The sequence below is a fragment of the Mustela lutreola genome, chromosome X, assembly GCF_030435805.1.
Source record: "Mustela lutreola isolate mMusLut2 chromosome X, mMusLut2.pri, whole genome shotgun sequence".
Classification (NCBI taxonomy): Eukaryota; Metazoa; Chordata; class Mammalia; order Carnivora; family Mustelidae; genus Mustela; species Mustela lutreola.
The window spans coordinates 65479985-65506074 of NC_081308.1; the positions used below are offsets into that span (position 1 = coordinate 65479985).

A 26090-nucleotide genomic window follows, 5' to 3' on the forward strand; every position below is an offset into this window, starting at 1 on the left:
TAAGCCATTAAACTACACAACATAAAACGAGGGTTATATCCCATAAACCAGTATCTGCTCAAACTCACAGTGAGGAAATAAAAAATCAAGGTTGCATGAGAATTCCACTTGATTCTAAAACTCAAGGCTATTTGACACTGGTTGGAGGAAACAGAACCTTTATCAGATCAGATTTCCTTTTTAAAGAAAAACCCGAGATGATCAAGCACAAATGATCACTTCATGCATTTTATTGGTAGTCTATATTTTAAATCTGCAGTATGACATCTTACATAGGGAAAAAGCTTCTTCCTAAAAGATAACTATTAATAATCAAACCAGCTTTAATATGACTGACCTTTCAAGGTCTTGTTTTGCATTAAACAATTTAATTTTTAGCAGGTATAAAGCACTGTACAAAAAAAAAAAAAAAGGAAACTGGGTACATTCTCAAAATTTAATACAGGGCTTCCCAACCAGGAGTCTTCTGGGTAGATATTGGAGAAGGGGGTTATGTTCAGACTTAAATTGAAAGAAAATGAGAAACCAGGTAAAGCAAGCCGACCAAATTCACTTCACTTTGTGCTCCTCTCTGCTTTTTAGAAAGTCTCTCCCAGAGGTCAGGAAGCCCTGGTATAACAATCACTTTAGTCTTTACAGAACATACATTTATGTGCTTCATGTTCAAAGACATAAAGGCAGCTTTTGTTACTATCCCCCCTTCAAATCCCTTCAGGTTCTTTTGGCTTCAGAAAACTTTCTAAAACTGCTGCCCAGTTCTTTATATATGAATCCAAGTAAACATCTATACCAAAGCAGCTCTTCCCGGGAGAAGATAAACAGGCACAGATACACAACCAGGCCAACTGCGTACCTACTCAATTTGATACCTGATCACATGGCCCTATATCTTTAAAAGCAGCACCAGGGACGAATGGAGCTAACAAGAGGTAAAAATCCAAACATCAGACAGTAAAAACACATACAAATCAGATAAAAGAATGTTAGCAGAGGCGCACTAAACAGAGTTAAGGCTGGGCAGCTGGTTCAACCATACCTTGGTATTGGAATAAATCTGTAAGATCAGGAACTGAGAGGAACCCTGAAATAACGAGGCACAGTGGTATGGTGGGGTTCACTTTCATTTCATGTATTTAAGGTTATCATTTAACCCAGGTGACTATAAAGCAGCCTGTGGGTCTTTAGTAAACAAATCCTAATCAAAACCTAGTTATCTCACTGTAATTGTATTTGAGAGTGTTTGTTTCCTTCAAATTCGAATGAAAACACCTATAGAGACATGAAAATAATCCTAAAACTGACACAAACTGTTATCCCTTGAAAGTTTGAACACTTCAATAACAGCTCTATTCTGTGCTGTATTTTAAATACAAGATGGAGTTATTAAATCAAATGAGATCACTCAGCTGTTGGGAATATAATAGTATTTTAGAAATGTTCCAGTTAAGAACTCAAATTCAAAATGCTAAAACTTTTAAAGGGCAAGTACTCAACTCATATCTATTTCTTAGTTGCTTACTAAAAATCCAATTTCAAAATAAATGAAATACTTGTTCCTTGGACCCTGCACTTTTAACTTTCCAAATGAAGCATATTATTTTTGTTGATCTACATTTTCGAATGTTTTCCAAAAGCATGTAATTTACTATTTAACTCCATGAATTACAACGCTGTTATTAAACATATATTAGAATTATTATTCTTAAGGGTAAAAAAAATGCCTGACACCTTCCTATGTGCCTTATCAATCTCTTGTATCACTAAGGTACAGAATACTTTAGAAAGTAGCAATCAGCAGTCTTACAAGAAAAGAATAAAAGTGCCCTGCAAACATGGCTTCTATGTACTTAAGATTGGTAATACATCTGATAGGGAAGCCAGTAAGGTAAAACTTTAAAAACCCAAGGCAAATCACTAATAATTTGTGTTCACAAAAGAACAAAGGAGAATAAAAAGGGTTGGAGGGGAATACCCTCCATTTTTAAAAGAAAAGTATCAACAACCACCACAAGGTGCCACTGCATTCTAGCAAGCGGTAAAAATGGCCTTTAAGAGGCCTTTTCCAACATTCACCTCCCTATCACATGGGTATTTTGGGAACTGACTGAATGTCATGACTGACGCTTGACCCATTTCAAGTCATGGACATTTGGGAAGCAGGTGGTTAAATTAAAAAAAAAAAACATATTAAGTGAAAACCCTTCATAAATACAATCTGAGACACTGACATGAGAACACTTGGCACAGAAAGGACATGTTTTCCCAAGGGGGGGTAAAAATTACTTGAGGTAACACTTACAACTAAGCAGTTTCCTAACCTTAAAGTCTGGATAAACTCAACAATCATGTTTTTAGAGGTCACGTGTGTGTGTGTGTGTGTGTGTACACATGCCTATGAGCACAGGTAGACATACACACACCACCACACATACAAAATCCCGATACTAAACTTTGTTAACTGTACAACTGATAATTTCCTACACTTCCAACACTAATGTGATCTCTCAATCCCCACCTCATTAACCATTAACACCACTGAGGTATAACTAATGTGTTCTTTTTAGGGCAAATATTCCAAATGAACAACACGGCTCATCTTCTAGTGTTGCTATAAAGTCTGCACACTTTAAACCTAACTTGCTCAATTCTGTTTTAAGTATTAATAAATCTCAACCTTGTCAGCTGCTTGGAGTTAAACGGACATAACACCTCAAATGCTTCATACCAGTAAGTGAATTTTTAAAATATCTGAAATACTCAAGGAAACTCAGTTTTTAGTATTTTTCCCTATGCTCTGAACAATGTGATTTCCCAACATTGTTTTTTCTTGTTCCTATTAACTGCATGAAGTTCAAACTAGGTCTTCAAGACAGAACCTTTCTGTAATAAAGAAAAAGTGCAAAGATACAAAATGAAATGTAAAGTCTTTTGCAAGAAAATGCTGCCTCAAGAGAATAGGCGTTTTGGATACTGGTGGGAAAAAAAAAAAGACTCTTGTTCTCCACTGTACACCTGACACCTATGAATGACCTTGTCTTCAATGTCCACAACACTAATAAATACAGTCATGGACCTTGTACAAAATAAAAATGAAGTAGCAAATTCCACTAAAATATTTGTATCCATTCTACACAATCCAATGGGAATCAGTGAGTGCTATTGAAAAAGGTGTCCACATGCACATGTCCAGTATGTGCATTCCACTGAAGGCTAAAAACTTAAAATCCTTTTTCCAGTGTTTATGAATAGCTTCAATATCTACATTCAAAACCAGCATTCTGCATGAATTACCTCTTACTTTAATACTTCACAAAGGAGTAATACATCTTGGGAGGTTAGGAAGGTACCTGTTGTCAATAACTTTCTTTTATGCTTAGAATGTGCTGCAGTTCTTTTTCAACTATTTAAAATGAACACCCTTATAATGGGACGTTTTATACCAAGAGGAAAGTGGGTTTTTAGCCTATCAGGACTACCCTGCAGATCTGGAAAATCGCAGATTACACCCTTAGGAAAGGAGACAAGGAGGCTCACAAATATAAAGGAATCCTGACTTTTACATGGATAATTTTTTTAAAAAGATAAAATGTATTACATAAGCGCCATAAACAGTGAAATCTGCTTATATTAAAAAAAATAAGTGAAGCTTTGTTTGGACATTATTTCCTTGCAAGAGCAGTACATATCCTTAGTAAACAACTACCATATTTACAAGTTAATCTCCTTGATACTTAGGTAGGAGTGAAAGCCAAAGGAAAACATGAAAGAATGAGCTTTGAAATAACCTTTACAGCTAAGCTGATAACAGTTAAGGTAGCCAGCTAACTCCTGAAGCAGACCTGTTTAATTTGTACAGTATCATGGGTAGTTTTCACTTTAAAGACCAAGGATGTGTGCAATTCCTCTTTGGGCCCACTATCTTTTCCCAGATAAATAAGTCCTCCACATTCAGACTAAATCCTAACCCCAACTGGCCTCAAAAGAGAAATTCAGCATGAATACACTGGGGTTCTTCACAAACCTAATCTCATTAACTAAGGAAACAACACAAAACGCATGTCCCATAGATTGTGAGTCAGCAGCCTCATCTTCAAACATGGGCAGCACAATTAAAATGTGAATCTCAAATGACCCAACACGATTCATTTTCAACAAAGGTGAACATCCCTTAATTCTTCAATTGGCCTTTAAATGTGAGATGTTAGGTCTGTGTTAAGAGTAATGAAGTATTAACAAGTGTGCACTGGTACCTTAAATGACAAATCTCGAAAAGAACGCAAATTTGACACTTTCCTATTAGTACACACATCTGTACCAACTTTGATTCTTATAATGCTAAAAGTGGTTTATAGTCTCTTTCCTCCACCTTCCCTTTTTCCTTTTCTGAGGAGCAGACTTGTGAAAACATCAATGTAACTTGTGCTAGGTGGTAGTGGTTTGTTTCTTGTTTTTAACCAAAACTCTAACAAATTCGTTAATCTACTTCATCAGCTCAAGCAGAATACTGTGTTGAGGACCTCACCATATGAAACCAGTTCCCGTCTGTATGATTACTGTCTTCATAAAAATTTTAAATTTTTCAGAGCAGTTTTCTTGACTCCTCCCATCTTTCATTTCCTGCTTAAATCCAAGTTAAAATACCAAGTTTCTATTGGTAATGCAGCTCAATTCTGCACACTGTCCTTTCCTTTGCATGTCACAGTAGCTGTTCACATACATTAAATACTAGATATGTTCTGCTCTTGACATCTACACACTTAGAAAAGCAGCTTTGTACTTTGGGGTGTGTGTGTGTGTGTTTTACTATCTTGGCTCACAAAAAGCAGTTTTTTTTTCATTTCTAAGCATGGTACTTTACAATTTTTAATGCATTAATACAACAGTGCATTGGAAAAGTACTGAGCCTCTACAAAATAGCTTTACATTTTTAAACAAATGAATGTGATTTTTCACTTACACAAGCATAGGCTTTTTAATATTTCCACAAGATAAATATCTCAATTAAACTATAAGCTCACTCTACAGTGTGCCACAGTGATGGGCTTAGGAGACAGTTATACACTTAGAAGATCCTAACCTTAGTGTTATTTACACTGACGTCCAATATCACCTCATCTGAAAGGTGAACAAATGATATTCAGCATTTAGCTGAATTTGTGCCAAATAATAACTGGGAATGGTATAGCTTTAAGCAATCATTTATGAAACATGTACTGTAACTTAGTCTAAACTGGCAGTTTCCTTTGCCCCTCTCCTATGGTGTGGGAAATGTTAAAGATCAATGTGAAATGGATAAAGAGCCATTGCTAAGGCAGATCTTTAAAAAGATAACAAAGGAGAAAATGATAAGCATATATGACAAATCATCAGTAATATCAATTACTGGTACTGAAATCAGATTTTTATGTCCTAAAGCGTTGCTTTTAAATATTTTCTTTTATTCTGGAACAGAAACTGGAAAAAGGACAATGATTCACTCAGAAAGCAATGACTCAATTCAGGTTGCTACTTTACATTTAAGCACCACTCAAAAAGTGGGCAGAAAGCAAGTGATTCCTGTTTGCCCATCACAGTACCAGCTACATAGCTGAGAGTTCAGAACTTAATTACACAACACTTTCTCTGTTACCAGAAGCTAACACTGCTCTGCGACAAATAGGACAGGTAGAATTCTCAGACAACCAGCGATCGATGCAGTGGACATGGTACTCATGGGAACAAGGTAGTTTACGAAGTTTGTTGCCTTCTGTGTATTCTGTAATGCAAACACTACAGGTTTTTAATGCATCGTTTTCACCAAAACTTCTCATTGCCAAGTTGTCAATCTGTTCTTTGGTGAGTCCTCTAGGCTGGTCATCATCATCCTCATTTAAGAGGAAAAACTGAGCCAGACTAAGGAAGGGCAAAGAGCCACTTTCATCAAATGTTACTGGGGCCCTGTGTCGACCCTCTCGTCTGGCACCTGAGGAGCCTGATGATGAGCTTCCTTCATTACTGCCTTCAAACACCTCTGAGCTAGTCTCTGAACTTTCACCACTGGAACTGGAACTAGGACTGGAACTGGAACTAGAACTGGAACTGGAACTGGAACTGGAACTTGAACTGGAACTGGAACCAGAACTGCTACTACCACCAGAACCCCCTCTTCCATTCCGTGACTCTGCCCTTTCCACATTTCGACTTGAGACTGAGCCACTGGGCTCGGAATCACTATCACTGTACATAAAGTAGCTTAACTCACCAAAACCTGTCATTATCTGCCTTAACATGGTCTGAATTGCAACAGATGTAGTCTCACTTAAACCAGTATTTAAAATTCTACGAATTGGAATTCTGATGGTACTGACATAGGTTCTCACACCTGCCCGTTCGGAACGTGAAAATGTACGCCTAAAACCTCCTCGTTCACTTTCATAAGTGACAGTATTGTTTGGCGTCTGAGACCTTGACCGAGTTCTGCTAGCTATGCTATCTCTCTGCCGGTACTCTCCAGGACGAACTCTTCTTACTTGCAGATCAAGGACTATGGTTGGAGGTCTCTGTCCTGATCCTGCAGATTCACCACTGCTGGTTGTGTCTGAAGAACCTGCTCCTTGTGAGGCATTTCTTGTTCCAGAAGCTGCAAAAAGACCTCTACTTAGCAAATCAGGTCCACTTATTTGCTGTCTCAATGTCACATGGTGTCGGGTTCTAGAACTTCCCTCAGTCTCATTTACCAAAGGATGCTCAAAAGTCTGAGATGAGATACTATGATGAGATCTCCGTGGAATTTCACTCATTGGATGCAGAGGTGACCTACTTCTTTCAGCTCTCGCTCGGGTTCTCCGATGGTCTGGGCTCCTGCTTCTTGCCCTTCTCTGACCTCTGGTGGGTGCAACTTCTCCCATTAATGCCTCAGTTGAATTTCGTTCTGATCTAGATGGCCTTGCAGATGTTGATTCAGATCGTGGATTTTCCACTTGCCTTTGGCTGCTGTTGTCTGTATTTTCTCCACCAGAACGTCTTGCAGATGGCTCATTTTCATTCTCTGGATTTTGGCTCCCATTATTACGGTTAACGTTGATCTCTAAACTGAATCTGAAATCACCACTGTTTGGGTTAGTCCGGCTCACTGCTCTCCAAGATTGGTTTCCTCTTTGACCACTTCTTGTTGTATTTCCAGTTTGTCTGACGGAGTTAAGCCAGTCTATTATAGAGTCACCATTGGACACATCATCTGAAGAGTCTCCACCTGTTTTTAAAACAGGGAGGGGAGAGGGAGAAAAAGGAACTACTAAAATTAGGACAATCATGTAATAGTGCTCTAAAACTGTGTTAAAAAACAGCAAAGATTCTGAACAGACCTCACATTTAAAGATTTTTGTGAACTACACTACACAGATTTGCAAGTAAAGGCAGGAATGTTTCAATTCCATTTTGAAAAAGCAAGCTAATCCTAGAGAAATTCAGAGAAAGTTTTTTTTAAAAGGTAGTCTGAAGGAAGTCTATTTTCAGAACTTTATCATATACAGAGCCTAGGAGACCACCGTGGACTGTCAGAAGACATTTTTCAGTCCACTATCAAAACATTAACCAAACAAGGTAAACATTCGTTAGGGTACAGGGCTAGTATTTTTGTTCAAGTCACGTTTTTTCGCATTTTCGTTAGTCTACATTTCCTCTAGGATCTTGACTTAAGTGCCTTTGATAATACAGGACTTTTAAAATACAAGACTACTGCAAAAATATAAACAGGGTCTACTGGTTCCAAAGTATTTCAGGAAATCTTTGTATTACCAAGATTTTAAATTAACATGAAATTGGAGACCAGATAAAAAATGAATAGTCTGAACCTCGCATGGTGCATATAATGGCATGCTCTAGAACCAAACTGTTATTATAGCCTCTATGTCAGACAGTCAAATTCCCTATAATCCTACTTAAAATTAAAAGCAGGGTTTCTCAACAGTGGCGCTATTTCCATTTTGAGCCAGGCAATTCTCTGTTGTGGGGGCTGTGCTGCTATGAATTTTAGGATGTTAGGGTGTTTGGCAGGATCCCTGACCTCCACCCACTAGATGCTCATAGCAAACCCTGAGCTGTGACAATAGCCAAAAAGGTCTCCAGATAATACCAGCGTCTGCTGGGCGGGGGTGGGGTGGGCATATAACCCATTGAGAGCCACCGGGTTAGAGAATACAGCATTTCTTTCTGCTGGTAGAAAATGCACATGTTTGTAAGGAAGAAGTAATTCAGTAGGTGAGAGCAAATTTCAGCAGAGGTGCAAAATCAAGAAAATAACCAGCATATTTAAATAGGCCATTTCTCACTATGTCTCAATTAAATACAAACCCAAAGGTGAAGCAGGAAAAAAAAAAAAAAACAAACATGTTGACATTCTCACCAAATACCAAGAAAATGCCAGTTCCCTTTTTGTTAACAGTTCCTTAGTACTAAATTAATCCATGCTGTTTCTGGATAATCTTCAGCTGACCTTTCCTGGAGTTCCTTATCTGTTCCATCCTCTACCCACCCCCCAAGGCAAAATATACCTCTGTTTTCATCTGAGTTTTGTGGTGGTGGGCCCTCTTTAATTTGTTGTAGTCTTCTCAGCAACTCTTCCTCAGTACTTTCACCTGAAAATAGTTTAGAAATGTGTGCCAAATTACAAATAAAAATGGAGATGAAAACCAAAGACTAGGAATGTCGGTAAAATTTACTTCTTTGGGGGCATGACATGGCAATTTATGCAAGTTTCTTTCCAGTTCACTTAATGCTTTTGCATGCAATTTCTCATTCTTTCAAACTGAAACTCTGGGAGGTAGATATCATCTGCATTTTTAAACAAAGAAACTGAGACTAAGCGAGAGACTGCTGTATTAATAAATGGCAGGGCCAGAATACCAACTGAGGCATTCTAATTCAAGTCTGGTACTGTTGGCTAAAAATGCACTCCCTCTTCTAAAAGTCATGCTAACACCTTACCTTTCAAAATTTAAACAATAACGCAAAGGTTAGAATTAAATAGAAATGAGGAGCACCAGAGATCATGAATTTTAATTAGGATCAAATGAGACCTAACTGGGCAAAAGAGAATAACCAAACACGAAGTTCTGAATTGACAAATTTACCCAAGGACAGCTTTGGAGGACTACAACTGGAACAAAATCCGGGAATCACAGACAACCCCCCCCCCCCAAAAAAGCTTGTCCTAGGAATCAACATTCTCATTAGCTCTTCCATATTTAAATTTATCTCTAGTAAATTAAATGAAGCTAGTTAAAACAAAAATATTGTTCAGCTCCACTTTTTCAGTCAGCTCACTATAAATTCATAATGTAAATCCTAACTAAAAGATGTCATATAGGATAATTCCAAATAGGAGTGAACAGAATGAGGCAGTAAGTACAGCAATAAATGTCATTCTACATCCCCTGTATTAAAATGACACTTCGTAACGGCTGAAGAGACAGATTTTTAAAACAAGTTTTTTAAAAAAAAAAAGATCAGCAATTTACATATATAAATCTTTACACATCGCATACCTGGGGTGCCTAGCAAATTGTTATCCCTCATAAGTCTATAATCTTCTTCACTCAGGTTATTTACAAATTGATAGAAAGCTTCTTCCCGATCCAATCGGTCCATCTGACTTCTGCGCTGTGCTGCAGACTGATCACCACTTCCTTTATCGTTAGAATCTGAGCTTTCCATCTTGATGAACAAGTGGAAAATAATCTATAAGGAGAAAAGAGATGAATCTTGAAAACAAAAGTTAGCATGTGTTCTGTAGAACACTTTTAATTATGTGAAAACCCAGAATGCAGGTCAAGATGTGAATTTTAAGACCTCATATGAATAAAATTTCATAGAAGAAAAACTCCTGAAAAAGCCCTGTTATGTTAGGAAAAAAAAAAGGAGGTCAGGAATTAGCAAGCTATGGACCATAGGCCAAAATCAGCTCTGGTGCCTATATTTTCCTTGAGATCTAAGAATGATTTTTTTACACTTTTAAAGATTGCTTTTTGGTTTTTTTTTTTTTTTTTAAACAAAAGGGAGATGATGTTTTGTGATGTCTAAAAAGTACATGAAATTCAAATTTCAGTGTTCAACAAGTTTTATTACAATACATACAGCTTCACTTACATATTGTCTGTGACTGCTGTTCTGCCTCAACAGCAGAGCCAAGTAGATGTGAGAGACTGAATGTGGCCCTCCCACTGCTTTGCACTGGTGATGATCTGTGCCTTCTAAGATGCAGTGAGGCAACCTGACAGCATTTCAAGTGCCATGCGTACACCATACTGTGACATTTTAAGAAGTCACCAATACGTTCTCATTTCAAATGAAGTGAAAGTGCACTTCGAATGTCACCCTCAAAGGCATAGTAGGGTATGGGTTATTTTGTTTTGAGATGAACAGACTGAATTCATTATGCAATGGCACTATTTAGCTGTGTTAAAAGAAAATACATGTTCATACTATCAGACCAAGCATTCATCACCATGTTCCCAACTCACAGCTAAAGCTGTAGTCTGAAAAACTGGAAAATTTAAAACTAAATATCTCATCAACAAATATTTTCTCACAAGAATAAAAACAAGGCTTCAACCAGAGTAAGTCTCCAAGTGGCTTGTTAGCTAAGCAAAAAAAGCTATATTATTGATGGTGAGTTAATTAAACTGTGCTTGATTTCAGAAGCTAGAGAAATGTGTCCAAAGATCTTTAAGATTATTAGCTTTTTGGGGAGTAGAGTTGCTCAAAAATTCAAGGATACTCAGATGTCATAATCAATTGAAAAATGAGATAGCAAATGATACTGAGTGGTTTTTCTTGGGCCTTGATGAGTCGACAAATGTAAGTGATACTATTCAGTTGTTTATTCAAGGAGTCAAGTGTTTTTTACTCAAGCAGTTTGAAGTAACTACAGAGGTAGCCTCTACAAATAGTCTGCTTGGAGCAGCTACAGGTAATATTTTAACAAAGTTGAGAAAACACTAAGCAGTTTGAAGTGGAATCTGCTAAGATGTATTACAACTGAAATGGTGGTACATGTATGTGTAGAGCAGAAAAGACAAGCTGGACAAATTTCTGAAGCCTATGAAAATGTAAAGTGCTTCGCGTCTATGGGTATTCCTTATACTATGCATCAGCAGGTAGCCCGTAGAAACTATGTGAATCTATTATATTGCTGAACCAGCAGTGTTAATGGTGAACTTCATTATTGTGAACTTTACCATCACCAGCTCTCTGAATTTTTTGTCAGAAAAAGAAGCTGAATATCCTAACTTGTCCTACTACTTGGTAACAGTGCTGACATGCAAAACTGACTAAAAATCGTTTCAGCAACAACTGACACTGGAATCATAATGTCAAACAAGATGCTTCATGCACTTCATATGCTATCAAAGAAACGAGAGCTCTGTTTCCATACAAATTTGTAGCAGATTTATTTTCTAAGCACGAATTACAGCTCCAGAAAGACTTTTCTGGACCTACTGCAAGTACAAAGAACACTACCTTATTTCAAAATCCATCTAATCGTCCATCTGAGGAGCTTCCACCTAACCTTCAACTGAAAGTGACAGACAACTCTGCTGTGTAATGATATGCTAAAAGGTAAATATCAAATGAATTCTATAAATGCCTTCTCTAAGGGATAAATATGCTTCATTAATTTATGCTTGTGGATTGATTAGACAGCAATATAGGCATACTGTGTTTTGCTGCACTTCACAGATACTGTGTTTTTTAATAAATTGAAAGGTTTGTGACAACCTGGCATGGAGCAAGTCTGCTGGTGCTATTTCTTTAGCAGCATTAGCTCACTTCCTATCTCTGCCTCCCATTTTGGTTAATTCTTGCAGTATTTCCAACTTTTCATCATTATTATATTTGTTATGGTGATCTGTGATCAGCAATCTTTAATGTTGGAATTGTTTTGGGGTGCAATGCACCATACCAATAGAGGACAGCAAAGTTAACAGATAAATGTGTGTGTTTTGACTACACCATCAACCACCTGTTCCCCCGACTCTCCCCGTTTTCTTAGGCTTCCCTATTCCCTGAGACACAATATTGAAATTAGGCCAGTTAATAAGCCTACAACGGCCTTTAAGTATACAAATGAAAAGTCACACGGCTCTCACTTTAAAACAAAACCTAGAAATGATCAAGCTTAATGAGGAAGCCATGTTAAAAGCCATGATAAGCCATAAGCTAGGCCTCTTGTGCCAAACAGGCAAATTGTGGATGCAAATGAAAAGTTCTTGAAGGAAATGAAAATTAAAATTCACTCCAGTGAATAGATGAATGGTAAGAAAGCTCAAGAGCCTTTTTGCTGATACGGAGAAAGTTTAAGTCATCTGGACAAAATATCAAGCCAGCTCCAACATTCCCTTAAGCCAAAGCCTAATCCAGAGCAAGGCCCTAACTCTCCTCAACTCTATGAAGGCTAAGAGACAAGGAGGCTGCACAAGAAAAGTCTGAAGGTTGGTTCATGAGGTTTAAGGAAAGAAGTCATCTCCGTAACAAAGAAGTGCAAGGTGAAAGGGCAAGTGCTGATACAGAAGATGCAGCCAATGTCGAGGCAAGAAACTCTACCAGCAAACATTACTGCTCATTGAAAGCTCAGGGGATGGTTAGCACATTTTAGCAATAAAGCATTTTTAAATTAAGCTATGCATTATTTTAGGCATAATGCTACTGCACACTTAACAGACTACAGTACAGTGTAAATGTAACTTTTACATGCTCTTGGAAACCAAAAAATTCATTTGACTTGTTGTGTTGTAATATCTGCCTGATTATGTTAGTCTGGAACTGAACCTGCAAGATCTCCAAGGTTTTCTTGTACCTGTATGTGTGAAGACATTATAAAAAATGAAATACGGAAAATCTCACTTCAAGTCAGTAACACTAGATGAATGAACATCTGCCAATAATTTTAATGAGTACTACATTTAGCCCTAATTATGCAAAATGTTATCCCTCCAAAAAAGAATCCCATTCTTCGTGTTATTAGACCTGTATTACAAAAACACTAATCCATTATTATTACTATTACCTTTCGAATTTAATAAAAAAAAACTTTTGTAGAAATTTGGGCTTCTCTCCCTATCTAACTAACTATGTAATATGCTCAATTTTGCTTTTTAATCAGCAAAGCAAAAGAACAAATCACTACCTGGCTTTTCTATTACTCTCAATTAACCACTCCAGTGATAAACAGTGGTAGTAAGCAATCTAAAATAAGACTCCAAACAAAAACTTTCATCCTCTAATTCTTTTCCTTCCAATCCCAGACTGACCTTAAATTCACACTGGAAAAAATAAAAGTTAAGTACATGAACATATGAAAATCTGATTTGTGAAAGAGGTAATCTATATTGATACTAAGATTTAATCCCACACACAACACATAAAGTATCTGGATATTCCTAATTCAACTAAAGGGAAAAATAAAAACAAACCCTCTTTCAGATAGTGAAAAAACAAAAGACAAAGAAGCTTCTCTAACTGTCTGGTTTTTTATAACCTGAAACTTTAAGAAAATTGGAAATCAACAGCCTGAAGTTATATAGGCCAGGAAATGAAAACAAACAAAGGAAGCCAAACTTTCCATATGTAGTTAAGGAATATAATTTGGTATTGGGAACAGTAAGCAGCTAACTTAAAATACAGAAAAGCTCAAAAGAAAAAGAAACTACAGCCATAATTTTGCATACCAAATAAAAGCACCAGTAACATTTGCTAATATTCTGAAACACGTAATATTGTGAAAGTTAACAACATGAAAGTTAGGACAATGTCCACTTGTGAATGATCAGTAAATAGTTCTAAAAATAAATCGTAACTTTTTTGAGAGAGAGCAAGCATGTGTTGGGGGGAAAGGGAGAGAGGGAGAGAAAGAAATCTTAAGCAGGCTCCATCTCATGATCCTGAGTCCATGACCTGAGCTGAAACCAAGAGCTGGACACTTAACCAACTGAGCTACCCAGGTGCCCTAAAAATAATTTATAAAGAAGTACAACTCCATAGGGTTGAAAGGCTTTCAAAACATAAATCTTCAAAGAAGACAAAAATGTCTGTTAAGTGCTGATATTTGAAGGACATGAGCCAAAGATAACAGAAAACATACATACTAAGTACTGCTTTAAGAATGGCACAAAGTCTTAAGAATAGTTGTCAAGGAGGTTAAAGCCCATGTGGAACAGAAACTTGCAAAAATATGGGAGATTTTAAAAATGGCTTTGAAAAATATAATAATAAAAGGAAAGAAAGAAAAGAAAAACATTCTGAAATCAGAAAGGGGTCTTGTATTGAGTTGGGGGGGGGTGGAAATGGTATACTAACAGAAGATGAAAAGTAGAAGCACTCAATTTCAGTTTTGTTTCCATTTTATTTAATGAGGAGAAATCACCTTTCAACTGGGAAGAGAGGAAAAACAAACTTCTCAAAGAGAGAATCAAGACCCCAAACTGTAAAACTTCTAATGATAACCTCTGAGAAATCAGAGCAGAAGAGCGATGCTAAAAATACTAGATTTTAGAAATGATCAAATCTTCAAATAAAGCGGAGTCTATAAACTGTAGCACAGCAAAATCTGACAATAAACCAGGGAAATTCTGCAATAGACTATCAGATATACTGCAAACATGTAGAAGAAAATGTATTCATCAGAAGTGGGGTTCACTGCCAAATTAATCTCATCTGCTCGACAGAGGGACGGTTCTCAACCCTTGGCTTACACATTAGAGTCACCTGGAAAACCTCTGGGGTTGGCCAGATAGCAGTATTTTTAAAAAATTCCACAGGTGGGGCACCTGGGTGGCTCAGTGGGTTAAAGTGTCTGCCTTCAGCTCAGGTCATGATCCCAGGGTCCTGGGATCAAGCCCCACATCGGGCTCTCTGCTCAGCAGGGAGCCTGCTTCCCTCCCTCTCTACCTTTTTGTGGTCTCTGTCTGTCAAATAAATAAAATAAAATCTTAAAAAAATGACACCTTTTAAAAAAAATTCCACAGGTAATTATGTTGGGCAATTAGGGTTGAGAACCTCTTTGACAGGGACGTGTGACGATAACACTGCTGACTAGTCTGGCCTGATTTCTGTAGAGTGTGAGATTATATATTCTTAAATGTCACAGAGAAATGGAGGCTATATCAGTGTTTCTCTAACTTCAGCATACAAACGAATCAACTGGAAATCTTCTTAAAATGCAGATTCTGATTCAGTATATTTGAGATGGGGCCTGAGAACCTGCATTTTAAATAATCCTCCAAGGACTGCTGATCCTAGAATCACAGCTGAGTAGCAGAGTCTGAAGACAATACAGTTTAACAGATTCACAGCTGTCAAATACCACCCTCAAAGATTATAGAGCAATGTTAACCTGCAAACAGTCCTGTCTTTAGCATTTAAAAGAGAGCCATGTCAGACATGCTAACCAAATCTCAGCAATTTAAAGCTGGGAGTTAGTAATGAAGATGTATGCATAGGACAATATTCTGAATTCTCAGTGGATTGTGAGGATGAGCTGAAATCAACAAAAAGATGGTAAATACACTATCCCGAACAGTTTATGAAGAATTATCAGGCTGAAATAACCCATCTTAAGAGTACAGAGTAAGGGGAAAACCTACTCTTGTGACAAAGGCAGCTCACATGAAGAAGACCTGAAGGTTTTTAGTTAACAAAAAGCTCAATAAAAAGCCTGTTTGATCTGGCTAAGGAACCTAACAAAGACCCATACTGCTTTCACAGACCACAGTGTTCAAATAAAAATAGTAACAGACCCACTGCAACCTGTTGTTCAGATCTAGAGTAACCAAGATGATAAGCCAGGTAACAGCATAAAGGAAATGCTGAATTACCTGGAGATGTCTAGCCTGAAGACAAGCCAAAAAATGGGCACAATTATGAATGTCAAATATTTAGAGTAATAACATGAAAGAAAGCAGAACCACAGAATCAAACTAGGGCCACTAGTTGAACTATGGAAGCAGATAATTCTTCTAATCCTATGGTCTAATGATTAAACTGTCCAAAAATGGAGATGCCACCAGCCTCCCGAAACAGGCAAACTACCCATTCCCTGGAAATATTCAAGCACAGGCTGGATATCAAGAGGAGATTCCTTATTAGGTAGGAGTTTGAACCAAAAGACCCTTTGGACTAAAATGTCATTAAGGACCGGGAAAGCCTCTTGGTTTTCTACTCTGCGCCTAGGATCCTATTAAGCTACGAATTCCAGTACCACAATTTTGCTGTAACACTTTGACAAGACCAATCCACTTAAGTTGTTCCATCCCCACCCTCCAACACACTTGGTCATTTACTACCTTCACACTTCTACAAACCCCGTTCCCTCAGCCCCTTCTTAAGTCTCTCTCCCCATTTCACTCACCCTTTAAGCTTCAATGAAATATTACCTCCTAAGAAGCTTTTACTAGCTCAGATAGCAACTTTTTCATCCACCTCTTCACACAGGGTTTGTGCCACTAAGAGTGGCACTTTGTGCCTTATGTGGTCTTTTTTATTTTTGAAATAATATGAATCTTATTTACCCAACATAACCAAAGTATTATTTTGACATGTTATCAATATAAAAAAACTCAAGAGGTTTTATTTTCTTTTTTTTAAATACTGAATCTTTGAAATGTGTATTTTATATTCACGGCACATCTCAAGTTGGATACTAAATTTTCAATGGTTAAAGTAAAATGTAGTCCTATCAAAACAACATAGTTGTATTTAATGAGAAAATATATACTACTTCAGTTTTTATTTAACTTAGTTAAAATTAAAGAAAATCAAAAGTTCAGTTCCACAGTTATATCAGCGACATCTCTACCTTACAGTTTTGAAAACAACTAAAAGGTAGAGAAAACACACACATGGAAAGAATTTCAATGTGTTCCCAATATACTGTTCACAATCTATAAACCCACAACTTCTACATCCTCTTTAAGTTTTTAAAAAATAAAATAATGTTGAATACTCTACAAATACACATGGAATAGATGATTCTTTCCTATGCTCACCAATCTTCAAGATCATTCCTGACCTTTTAGAATTTCTATCATTTCCTACATGTTAAATAGAGATTTAAAAAAACCACTATACCTCTATTAAAAACCCTACTGACACTGTGATTTTAGGAACCATTGAATCCTAAATAGCTCTTGCCTGGTGAGCTTAGAGGTTAGTTGATTGCATGCAAGAAGAATTTCTATCTTCGTTTAATTTTATCTTCCAATTCAAGATTTTTAACAATGAGACACACTCACAAAGTAACATATGATTGTCCAAATTACTATTACTTACACAATCACATCCCGCTACCCTTTCCCCACTCTCATACTTACATACCAGAGAAAATCAAGGGAAAGAATTTCCCCACATAACATCCCTGCAACATACTTATTTCAAAACTGTGAACAGACCAGCAAGGTTTCATTAAACAGAACACACAGTATTTTGCTAAGGTATAGGTTTCCATTAAAAAAGCAGTTTGGTTTTTTTGTGGTTGATTAGGGGACAGGGAGAGAAAAATCTGATTTGCTCCCCTATATGTGCTTCCTTTCTGCCTTACTCTGCATTCCCCCTAGGCTGGGAATGAGGGTCAAGAGATTTCAGCACTGACAAGTGCTCTACCTCTACCCTTTGGGGACACTTAAGGGGTGAGTTATGGCTGTAACACGTGCAGAATTCCCCGGGACTAGAAGTAATTACATTTTGGTGGGGGGGAAGAAAACCAGAATGTTAAGCAATGCTTTCAAATGCCTTGTAAAATCATCTTACACACAGATAACCCCCTATCCCCACCCCTGAACTTGGTCTTATTATATATAAGTGGCACAAAATGAAAAAATACAGTAAATCTAAATCACAAGTTCAGCCCCTGGTAGATGTAATATCACACTGGTGAGTGAAAATGAACATTTTAATGGCTAAAGCATGCCAAAGATGCCAGGACACCATAATTCAAATGATCAAATACAGAACTCTCTCCATTCTGGTGTCAAACTTTAATAAAGAATTATGTCACCAAAATGTGTCTCTAGAGTCTACTCTATGGTGGACACTGTAATACATTTCCAGTTTAACTAGTAAAAGGAAAGAAGGATACTCCCACACTCCTGGGCTCCTTCTATCATCATAAAAGAGAGAATCTTAAATCTACTTAGTTATCTTACTCTTAAGTATAATATTCATGTGTGTAAGTCAGAAATTCTGGATTACGTGCATGATTAGCATCAGCCACTTTAAAACTTAAATATGCCTATGAAAAGCTTACCAATAAAACAATTTAAGAGAATATGTAATTGTTAAATCACTTGGGTCTTTCCCTAGTTAAACAATACCCATCACCATATATTCATAGAGCACTTCTACTTATATTCCATTTAATCCTCACAACAATCCTGTGAAGTAGGAACATCACCTCAATTTTGCACCTAACAGATGTATAGGAAGAAAAACTGATTTACCAAAGGCCAGGTGGCTAGTAAGCGGAAAGAGCCAATAATTAAATCCAGGTCTCCTAATTCCAAATCTAGTCAACTTTTCACATATGAACAACTGCCCCCCCATAATATTCCAAAACTATAGACTTTAGAACACATCCCTTCAATCCCAATAGGCATGTCTAAAGTAATCAACCTCACTATGACATTTTTATACCATGTTCACTCTGGGTATGAAAACTTCTAAAACAACAAAGCACCTTTTATAAGCAGAATGAACCAAGCAGGACTTATTTTAAAATAAGTCAAGTTTTAGTATTTTTGTTTTAAAAACAAAAAATAGCATACTTTACTAACCTTATTTATTTCAGAGCACTGTGTGCCAATATATCCAAATCCATTCCTGGAAACGAGCAGCCAAATTAGAAATTTTGCCAGCCATTTCAAAAACTACTCGTTTGGCCAATGAATGGGTGACTGTGTCAGGTAAATTCAACTCTAGGAGGACAAGCCAGCAAGAAAACCAAGCCTGGGGTTTATTCTGTAATCAGGGAATTTAGGACAGATTTTATTCACCTTGATTAAAAGCACTGTTAGCGATCCCCATTTCTTCTACAGTCACTACCATATATTAGTATAAGTTATGCAGCTTACTAGGTTTCTGACCACTGTTATAAGTATTTCATTACCTCTCTTCAACCATGTACTCCAAACTTTAAAAAATGTAAATTTTGTTTTATTAGGGTGAAAAGGGTTCTAGTATCAAGCCCTGCATTGGGTTCCTTGGTCAGTGGGGAGTCTGCTTTTCCCTCTGCCTGCTGCTCCCCCACTTGTGCTCTATCTTTGACAAATAAATAAATAAATTCTTAAAACAAAACAAAACAAAACATTGTCTAGTACTAATGGGTCAGGAGACATGGTGCTAAGTACACATATATTATACTCAACAGACATACTGCATACTGCATCACAGTACCCAATGAAGACAACTGAAGGCACCAAAACATACTGTTAAAAGATTTTATAAAAATAAATTATCAAATTTATTTTTTATGAAATGTTTGTGTGAATATCTATTTAATAATAAGCCCCATCTATTAACTCTGGAATAAATAATCTCTTCTTAAAAACAAAAAGGTATAGTGGGAGGGAGGAATCAAGCTAACCAGTATCAACTAACTACCAAAGCATCTTGAGCATTTTTATCTTTTGTGTTCATACAAGCTCCAAAACTTAGTAGTGTTCTAAAGCAGAAGAGGCCAATTAAAAAAATCATAGTATCAAAATAAAAATGTGTAAAAAGAAAATGTATAAAAATACTGAAAAAGAACAAGTATCATTCTGCTTGCAACAGAGCTTCATGAAGAACCTCAGAGAATAAATGAAAACTAATGACATGCAATCCCTGTCACTAAAGCTCAAGAATACCACTGCCAAAATGAAAAATATCTCATGCAGTTTTTAAAAAAGTCAAATCACAAAGAACCACTGAATTTGAGGTCAGGATATAAAGTACCATTGTGTATGTAGTCACCAAAAAGTGTTGAGAATTCTTCACATGCAGAACGTTTAATTAAAATTTTATTAGCATCTGTAACAAATAAGAAATGATTAACAACCAAACAGCTTTTTTTATCCTATCAGTAAAAGGATAAAAGTAAAAGGGGTGGAATTTAGTTCTGTGAAAAGCAAAATATAGAGGAGGCACTGGGTTCTAGTCTTGGCTGGTAACATTAACCAGCTATGTAAATTTGGTCAATTCACTTAACCTTGTGTGCCTCAGGATCATCATCGATATTAAGAGCACTGGAATAAAACCATCCATAAGGTACCTTCCAGTTCTATGAATCTGGACTATGAATATAATATAACCCAGGTCACATTACAGTAATAAGTCAAAAATAAAACTAAAGAAACAACATGAATAACTAGGATGGAAGCTTAAAAAGCTGCGCTTTTCTCACCACCATTTTACTTACGCACTTCTCCCTTTTGTGACTATCTTACATTTTTCAAAACAAATACAAAGCATCCCTCTCTAAAAAACATGACAGGGTTGATGTTTATTTCACTGCCTTTACCTATGGCATGATAACTGTCACCACCCACACGATCTGTTGATTATTTCCAATATTGGCCTGTCAGAGGATGCTACCAAGACCTCTACTACTGTTGATACTATCACAGCAATACAAAATTATAAAACATTATCTGCATGGCAGTGTTACTTTAGCCTAATTTATATTCCTCTACCACTACCACTTGAAAAGAACAGCAAGAAAAAAAAAGGATTCAGAAATGTCCCTTATGTGTCTAATCTCTTGGAAGGAGGTCTACTGACCTGCATCTAACAAACAATTCTATTACAATCCTCAGAAACAGTTAAATCGGAAGATTATTAATACGAATGTCAACAAATCAGAGGACAGAGATCAAACCAAATGGTGCCAGTTCACAGGGATAAGTTAGTTAAAAAAGGAAATCATTGTGATGACATTTCTATTCATGCAAGTACTTTAGACAGTAAATTTAATCTTCGAATACCTATTTCATGTTCTTTACATTATTGAGCTACATTACTAAATTAGACTTTTGTCTTATCCACAAACTCAACTGTGCCTTCTCATTGTTGCCAAGAAGTCAAAAAATGACTCAAAAACCCAAAATGTTCATGTGTTTATGAAGAAAGTTATTAATGTAAAAAGTCACTGATTCCTGGCAATTTTGGTAAGGTAGTATCTTAATTTAAGAACATGAGCTTTCCATCAAATATTAACTTTTTAGTAAGTGAAGTAAAATTTTAAATTAAAATCTCCTGACCAAAAAAGAAAATACTATCTACACAAATGACTTATGTTATTTGAGGAAAACAATTTTGTGTTACAGAACCAAACATGCTGACTACTGTGCTTCCTGAACCAGTGTCCCTAGAGAAATGATGGCAAAAATGGCCATATGTCCCCAGTTTGTCCAGAAGACTAGCAATCTACACCTGTTACCCCACAGTAATTATTAATACGGCCCTCTTTCACTCTCAAAAGCATTCCAGCATGGATAAATTAATATGGTCACCTTAGATGTAATTGACACTAACAGGAACTTTGGTCAATAAAAAAATGAAAATTATAATTAAGAGTTAACTTCTTTTTCCCTACAGTTAAGTGGAGAGTAAGAGGAAAGAGACCATTTTTCATTCTAAAGAAAGTTTAAAACATTCAATACAAAAATCTCCTCTTCCCTGCAAAGTATGTTTGTTCATCACCATGCAAACCTTATAAGAGCACCTCAATCTGTAGTCATGAAATTACTGCACAAAGTCCACAAATCTACATACACACCACAAACTGTCTATAAATATTTGTCTCACATGTATGTAGGTACTATCAGGACTGACGAAATTAAAGTCCTGGGTCAGAAAATCTACAACAAAAAGATCAACTATGTATTTCAGAAACAAAATCACAAGTTCACAAGCATATGCCTGAACTATTCAAAACCGCCAAGATTTTCATATTTAAAAAAATTTCAATTGATGACTGGAAAAATGAACTGTTTGATTATCTGGGAAATTTCCATATTCAAGGGCGGCAAAAAACAACGAAGGGAAAAACAGACACAGAATACTTTCTTAAGCTGGTTATCAAAACATCAATTGATTATGTAAACTGGTATTTTTTTAAATTGATGGGCCATAAGGTTTTGGAAATCTCTGTGTTATACAGAGATGATAAGGAAGCAGACTTACAAAGAAAACAAAACATGTCCTAGGCAGTGACCCAAAATTCTAGCACCTTGCTGGTCTGGATCTGAGAAAGGACTTTTCACTTTCTAATTTTTACTCACTCTATGGTAAATCAAGACAGAAGAGGCTGGTGAGTGATTTGCTCTATTTTGCAATCTACTAGGGCTATGCAGAAAGTAATATACACATTGTAATTCCATAGATAGAAATGTCCCATTTGACCTACTGTATTATCTAAGTCCCTACAACATGTTCACTAATCTCAACGAATATATCCAACCAGCCTAACATTTCTAGATATCACTTCATTAAACTATTTCTTAAAACCATGTGTGGTTTTAAATTAAGTGTGTCAAATAATATCGCAAGCAGTAATAGCTGAAACAGAAGCCATGACATAAAAAAGGGAAGAGTGTAATTGCTAAAAAAGTCTCTTCTGCATCATAAACCAGATTCTCTTTAAGTGGGAACAAGTTTTTGATACGACATAACCTGTAGATTTTTTTACTGCAACCTTTATTTTCTTTCCATCTCCAATCTAATTAGAGAGCAATTAAGTCTAGAGGCATAAAAGTTTAGTGACTTCAGCATCAGAGACATCTGGGTTAAAATGGGGGCTCTACCATTTATTAGCTATTTAATTGAGGACAAACTGCTTAACCTCTTTTGAGTTTCAGTTAACTCTGTAAAATAGTTAATATCCTCATGGGGCTTTGCTGTGAGGATTACAAAGTCATGCAAGTGAAGCACAGGACACAGTACATAAGCATTCAATACAAGTTAGCTTTGAATTTAGGCTAACTAACTCCATCCCAGTTTGCTTGGGGCAGTCTAGGTTTGCACCTGTTGTCCAGGCATAACTATTAATAATGTCCCTTTTGCTCTTAAAAGCATCCTTAAGGCAATAAATCATGTGGTTACCATAAAATGATGACGATGAAAGGAGTTAATATCAGAGTATTTTTTATCAATTATGAATTTCTGGATCTTGAAGGAAAAAAATGAACACCAAACAAAATAATGTAGGATTATATTCCTGTAAGATGTTCTACTGATATTCATTTAGTTATGCAATGAACATTTAAATGCTATTTATTTAGACCCATCCCACCCCAACAATGACTTAAGGCAGCAAATTTCCATTTTGTTCTTTCTGTTCTATACACGTACTGGTAAACTTCATACATTATTTTAGAAGGGGAAAATTCACAGATAAAACACTAGTGGAGTTCCAGCTATTCAGACACACTACCCTTTGAATCCCAATAAAAAATACCCACTCTTATTATGAAGAATGCCCAACACCAACAAACATGTATCAAATAAGCCCATCCAATTACAGGGCCTGCAAAACAGAATAAATATTTTTAAACATGCATTCTACACAAAAATCATCAGGAGACGCAACAAAAAATAAATTACCTGACTGTTATGACATAGTATTGTAATACAATAAACTGGATTTTAGTTTTCTTCACTCTCTGCTCTAGAAAAAAAAAGAATCCATTATTCTTCCTCTTTCAAGATACACATTTTCTATGAAATAGACACATCCTAAAAAAAACATCCTATATATTTTAAGTTACACACCCCATAACCCAATCTAATTTAATATTACTACTAGGATATTTGGGGAGATGGAGGTCAGAGGAAACCAGGAATCTTGTGTAAGATGTAAGATTTCCTTTAAAGGCTGAAAGCCAATCTACCTTTTAATATAAGCTTGCTTAAAATAGGCCTTTCCTTATCAGACCAGTGATATTTTCAGATTCTGATAGTTACTTTCAAGGACTTATCTGGCACATTACAGTAGCCTATGGCAGGAGCTAAAGTATGAGAAGATCACTAGGACATTAGGGATAAAGAATGAAATATTTTTCAGTTTAACAGTCTCCTAAAACCATAGTTTAAAAATTATTTGGATTGGTCTTCCTGGGTACTTTATTTTTATAATCTAGAAAGCTGATTATTGGGGGCAATAATTGTGCCTGCCTGGTCTCATGTTATCCAGGACGGACATAATGTACCTAATAGGACGATATGAGTAATTGTGTTTTTAATTTCGAAGAATCAAATAAGTGATTCTAGTGGTAGAAACGACTAGTAATACATTTATTTCTTCCTCCCTTCAACCATCTAAAGCGACTGCAGTTAATTCTGATTCAGGAAATGCGGGCTCTTTATTTGCACCAAAATTATTGTGGGACCTTGCAAATGGTGGATGACAACCTGCTATAAATGCTTCCTCTTGCCCCCAAACGAAAAGAATGACCTAAATAACAGGACCGCTAGGCCTCAGATTCCCGGACTAACCTGTGGAATAAGTATGGGGAAACTGTCTAGGGAAGGAACGTGGCTGTCTCCTCCATCTTGAAATTAATCAGCATAACGCAAAAAGGGACTGAGTATTCAGGAAGCAGAAGCCCAACCGGTTAATACTAGTTACTAAAGCTATGGCGTACGTGGCAGGTACCGCCCGCAGAAGCCGAGACCCTAAGGCTTTTCTTTTGAGGGGGGAGGGGTTGGGTTGTTGCCGGATTAAACGGAAATTAAGTTGAAAATCATTTGGCCCAATTCCCACCCTTACCCAGGGAAAAACAACAAACACGCAATGGCTTTCCCCTGCCTTTCTGGGGGGATCCTTGCAGTGATATCTGGCAAAGGATACGCCAGGGTTACTCGAGTAAGGGAGTAAACCACAGTTGCCCCAGATCCTCAGGGAAGATGTCATCGTGGTCCCAGGGGGCGCCTAATTTATAGTACCCAGCAGAAGGACTCAAAATGGGGTTTTGCAAATCCTGGGAAATCTAAAGGCCCAAGAGTTCCCAGCATCTGACTTAGAGCAACCTGATTTTTTCCCCTTTTCCCAAACCCAAGCCCGCCATATAAAAGGGGGATGGGGAAGCGAGGGAAGCCTCCAGAGAACCCAAGAGAAAAATCTGAGACGATCAAAGATTCTCACGCCTGAGGCCAACACTCAAAAATCGCCTCCCCCAAATTCTAAAGGCTGTGGAGCGTCCTGGCTTTAGCTCGCACCGCCACGGAGAGGAAGTACTACCCACCTCCTTCCCCTTCTTCAAGAGACTGTGACTATACACCCAACTAAAATGGCAGCGGCGACTACGCCACGGAGCCCCCCGCAGCAATCAGCGCCTGGGGTCCGGAGGCGGTACTGAGCGTCCGCCACGACACGACACTCAGGCCATTTTGAGAGAACGCGGCAGCCGCGGCGCCGCTGTCTTCCCCTCGCGCTCCATCCATTTCTCAAGAGGATTTCCCAAGGCTTCACTTACTCGGTTTTGGTGTCGGGTCCGACTCTATCGGTTCGGCCGCCGCCGCCGCCGCCGCCGAGGCTCCTGCGCGCCTCCCCTGCAGCTGCTCTCAAGCCCGCCTCTGATGAGTCGCTGGTGGAGACCCGCCTCTAGCCCAGCGCCTGCTCCGAGACGTTGCTCAGGCAGCCATTATCTTCCCCATTGTTACCAAGCAGCGACAGGAAACGACTGCCCACAACAGGAAGTGATGATGCGGTGTTCCGGCCCCGCAGCCCCACTCCCAGCCTATTAGCCAATCCCAGGCGATTCCTCGAAAAGGCTCGGCGGGAGGAAGAAGGGGGCAGCAGACGACGCGGCAAGGCGGGCCGCGATCTGGAAAAGGAGCGGGGCTGTGACGCCCACCATGTGACAGGCCCCACCCTCCTCCGCCATTTTGAACTGTGGCGAGAAATTCGCGTTTTGGGCACTGTGGGAACCTGAGTTTTCCCAGTTCTGGAAACTGAAGACTGTCACAGCCTGACTGCTTGAAGCCTTTTTCAGAGAGCGAGAAATGCGGTATTAGTCCTACCTGACGTCGATTCACACGCTTAATTCAGACTAGTTCGTACAGCATCTTACCTTTAATTCAAC

The 26090-nt window shown here is 37.6% G+C and overlaps 1 protein-coding gene across 2 annotated transcripts; it reads right to left on the reverse strand.

Moving 5' to 3' along the window:
- Positions 1-212: 212 nt before the first annotated feature.
- On the reverse strand, positions 213-25697 carry RLIM (ring finger protein, LIM domain interacting). Of its 2 annotated transcripts, XM_059156557.1 has the most exons (5): positions 25482-25697; positions 23611-23674; positions 9525-9717; positions 8532-8615; positions 213-7231 (listed from the first exon to the last, which is right to left on the reverse strand). In XM_059156557.1, exons 3-5 carry the CDS (start codon positions 9691-9693, stop codon positions 5607-5609), a joined length of 1878 nt encoding a protein of 625 aa, XP_059012540.1. In that variant the 5' UTR covers positions 9694-9717; positions 23611-23674; positions 25482-25697; the 3' UTR covers positions 213-5606. The 2 variants fall into 2 exon arrangements, with proteins under 2 accessions (XP_059012540.1, XP_059012539.1); XM_059156556.1 differs by lacking the exon at positions 23611-23674.
- Between the last annotated feature and the right edge of the window lie 393 nt (positions 25698-26090).

Excerpts from the sequence above, each read along its gene's own strand:
- RLIM (XM_059156556.1), bottom strand. The coding sequence starts at position 9,693 with ATGGAAAGCTCAGATTCTAACGATAAAGGAAGTGGTGATCAGTCTGCA. Across the intron at positions 8,616-9,524 it reads CAATTTGCTAGGCACCCCAG|GTGAAAGTACTGAGGAAGAG; the intron begins GTATGCGATGTG and ends AACTATTTTCAG. Across the intron at positions 7,232-8,531 it reads AAACTCAGATGAAAACAGAG|GTGGAGACTCTTCAGATGAT; the intron begins GTATATTTTGCC and ends TTTTAAAAACAG.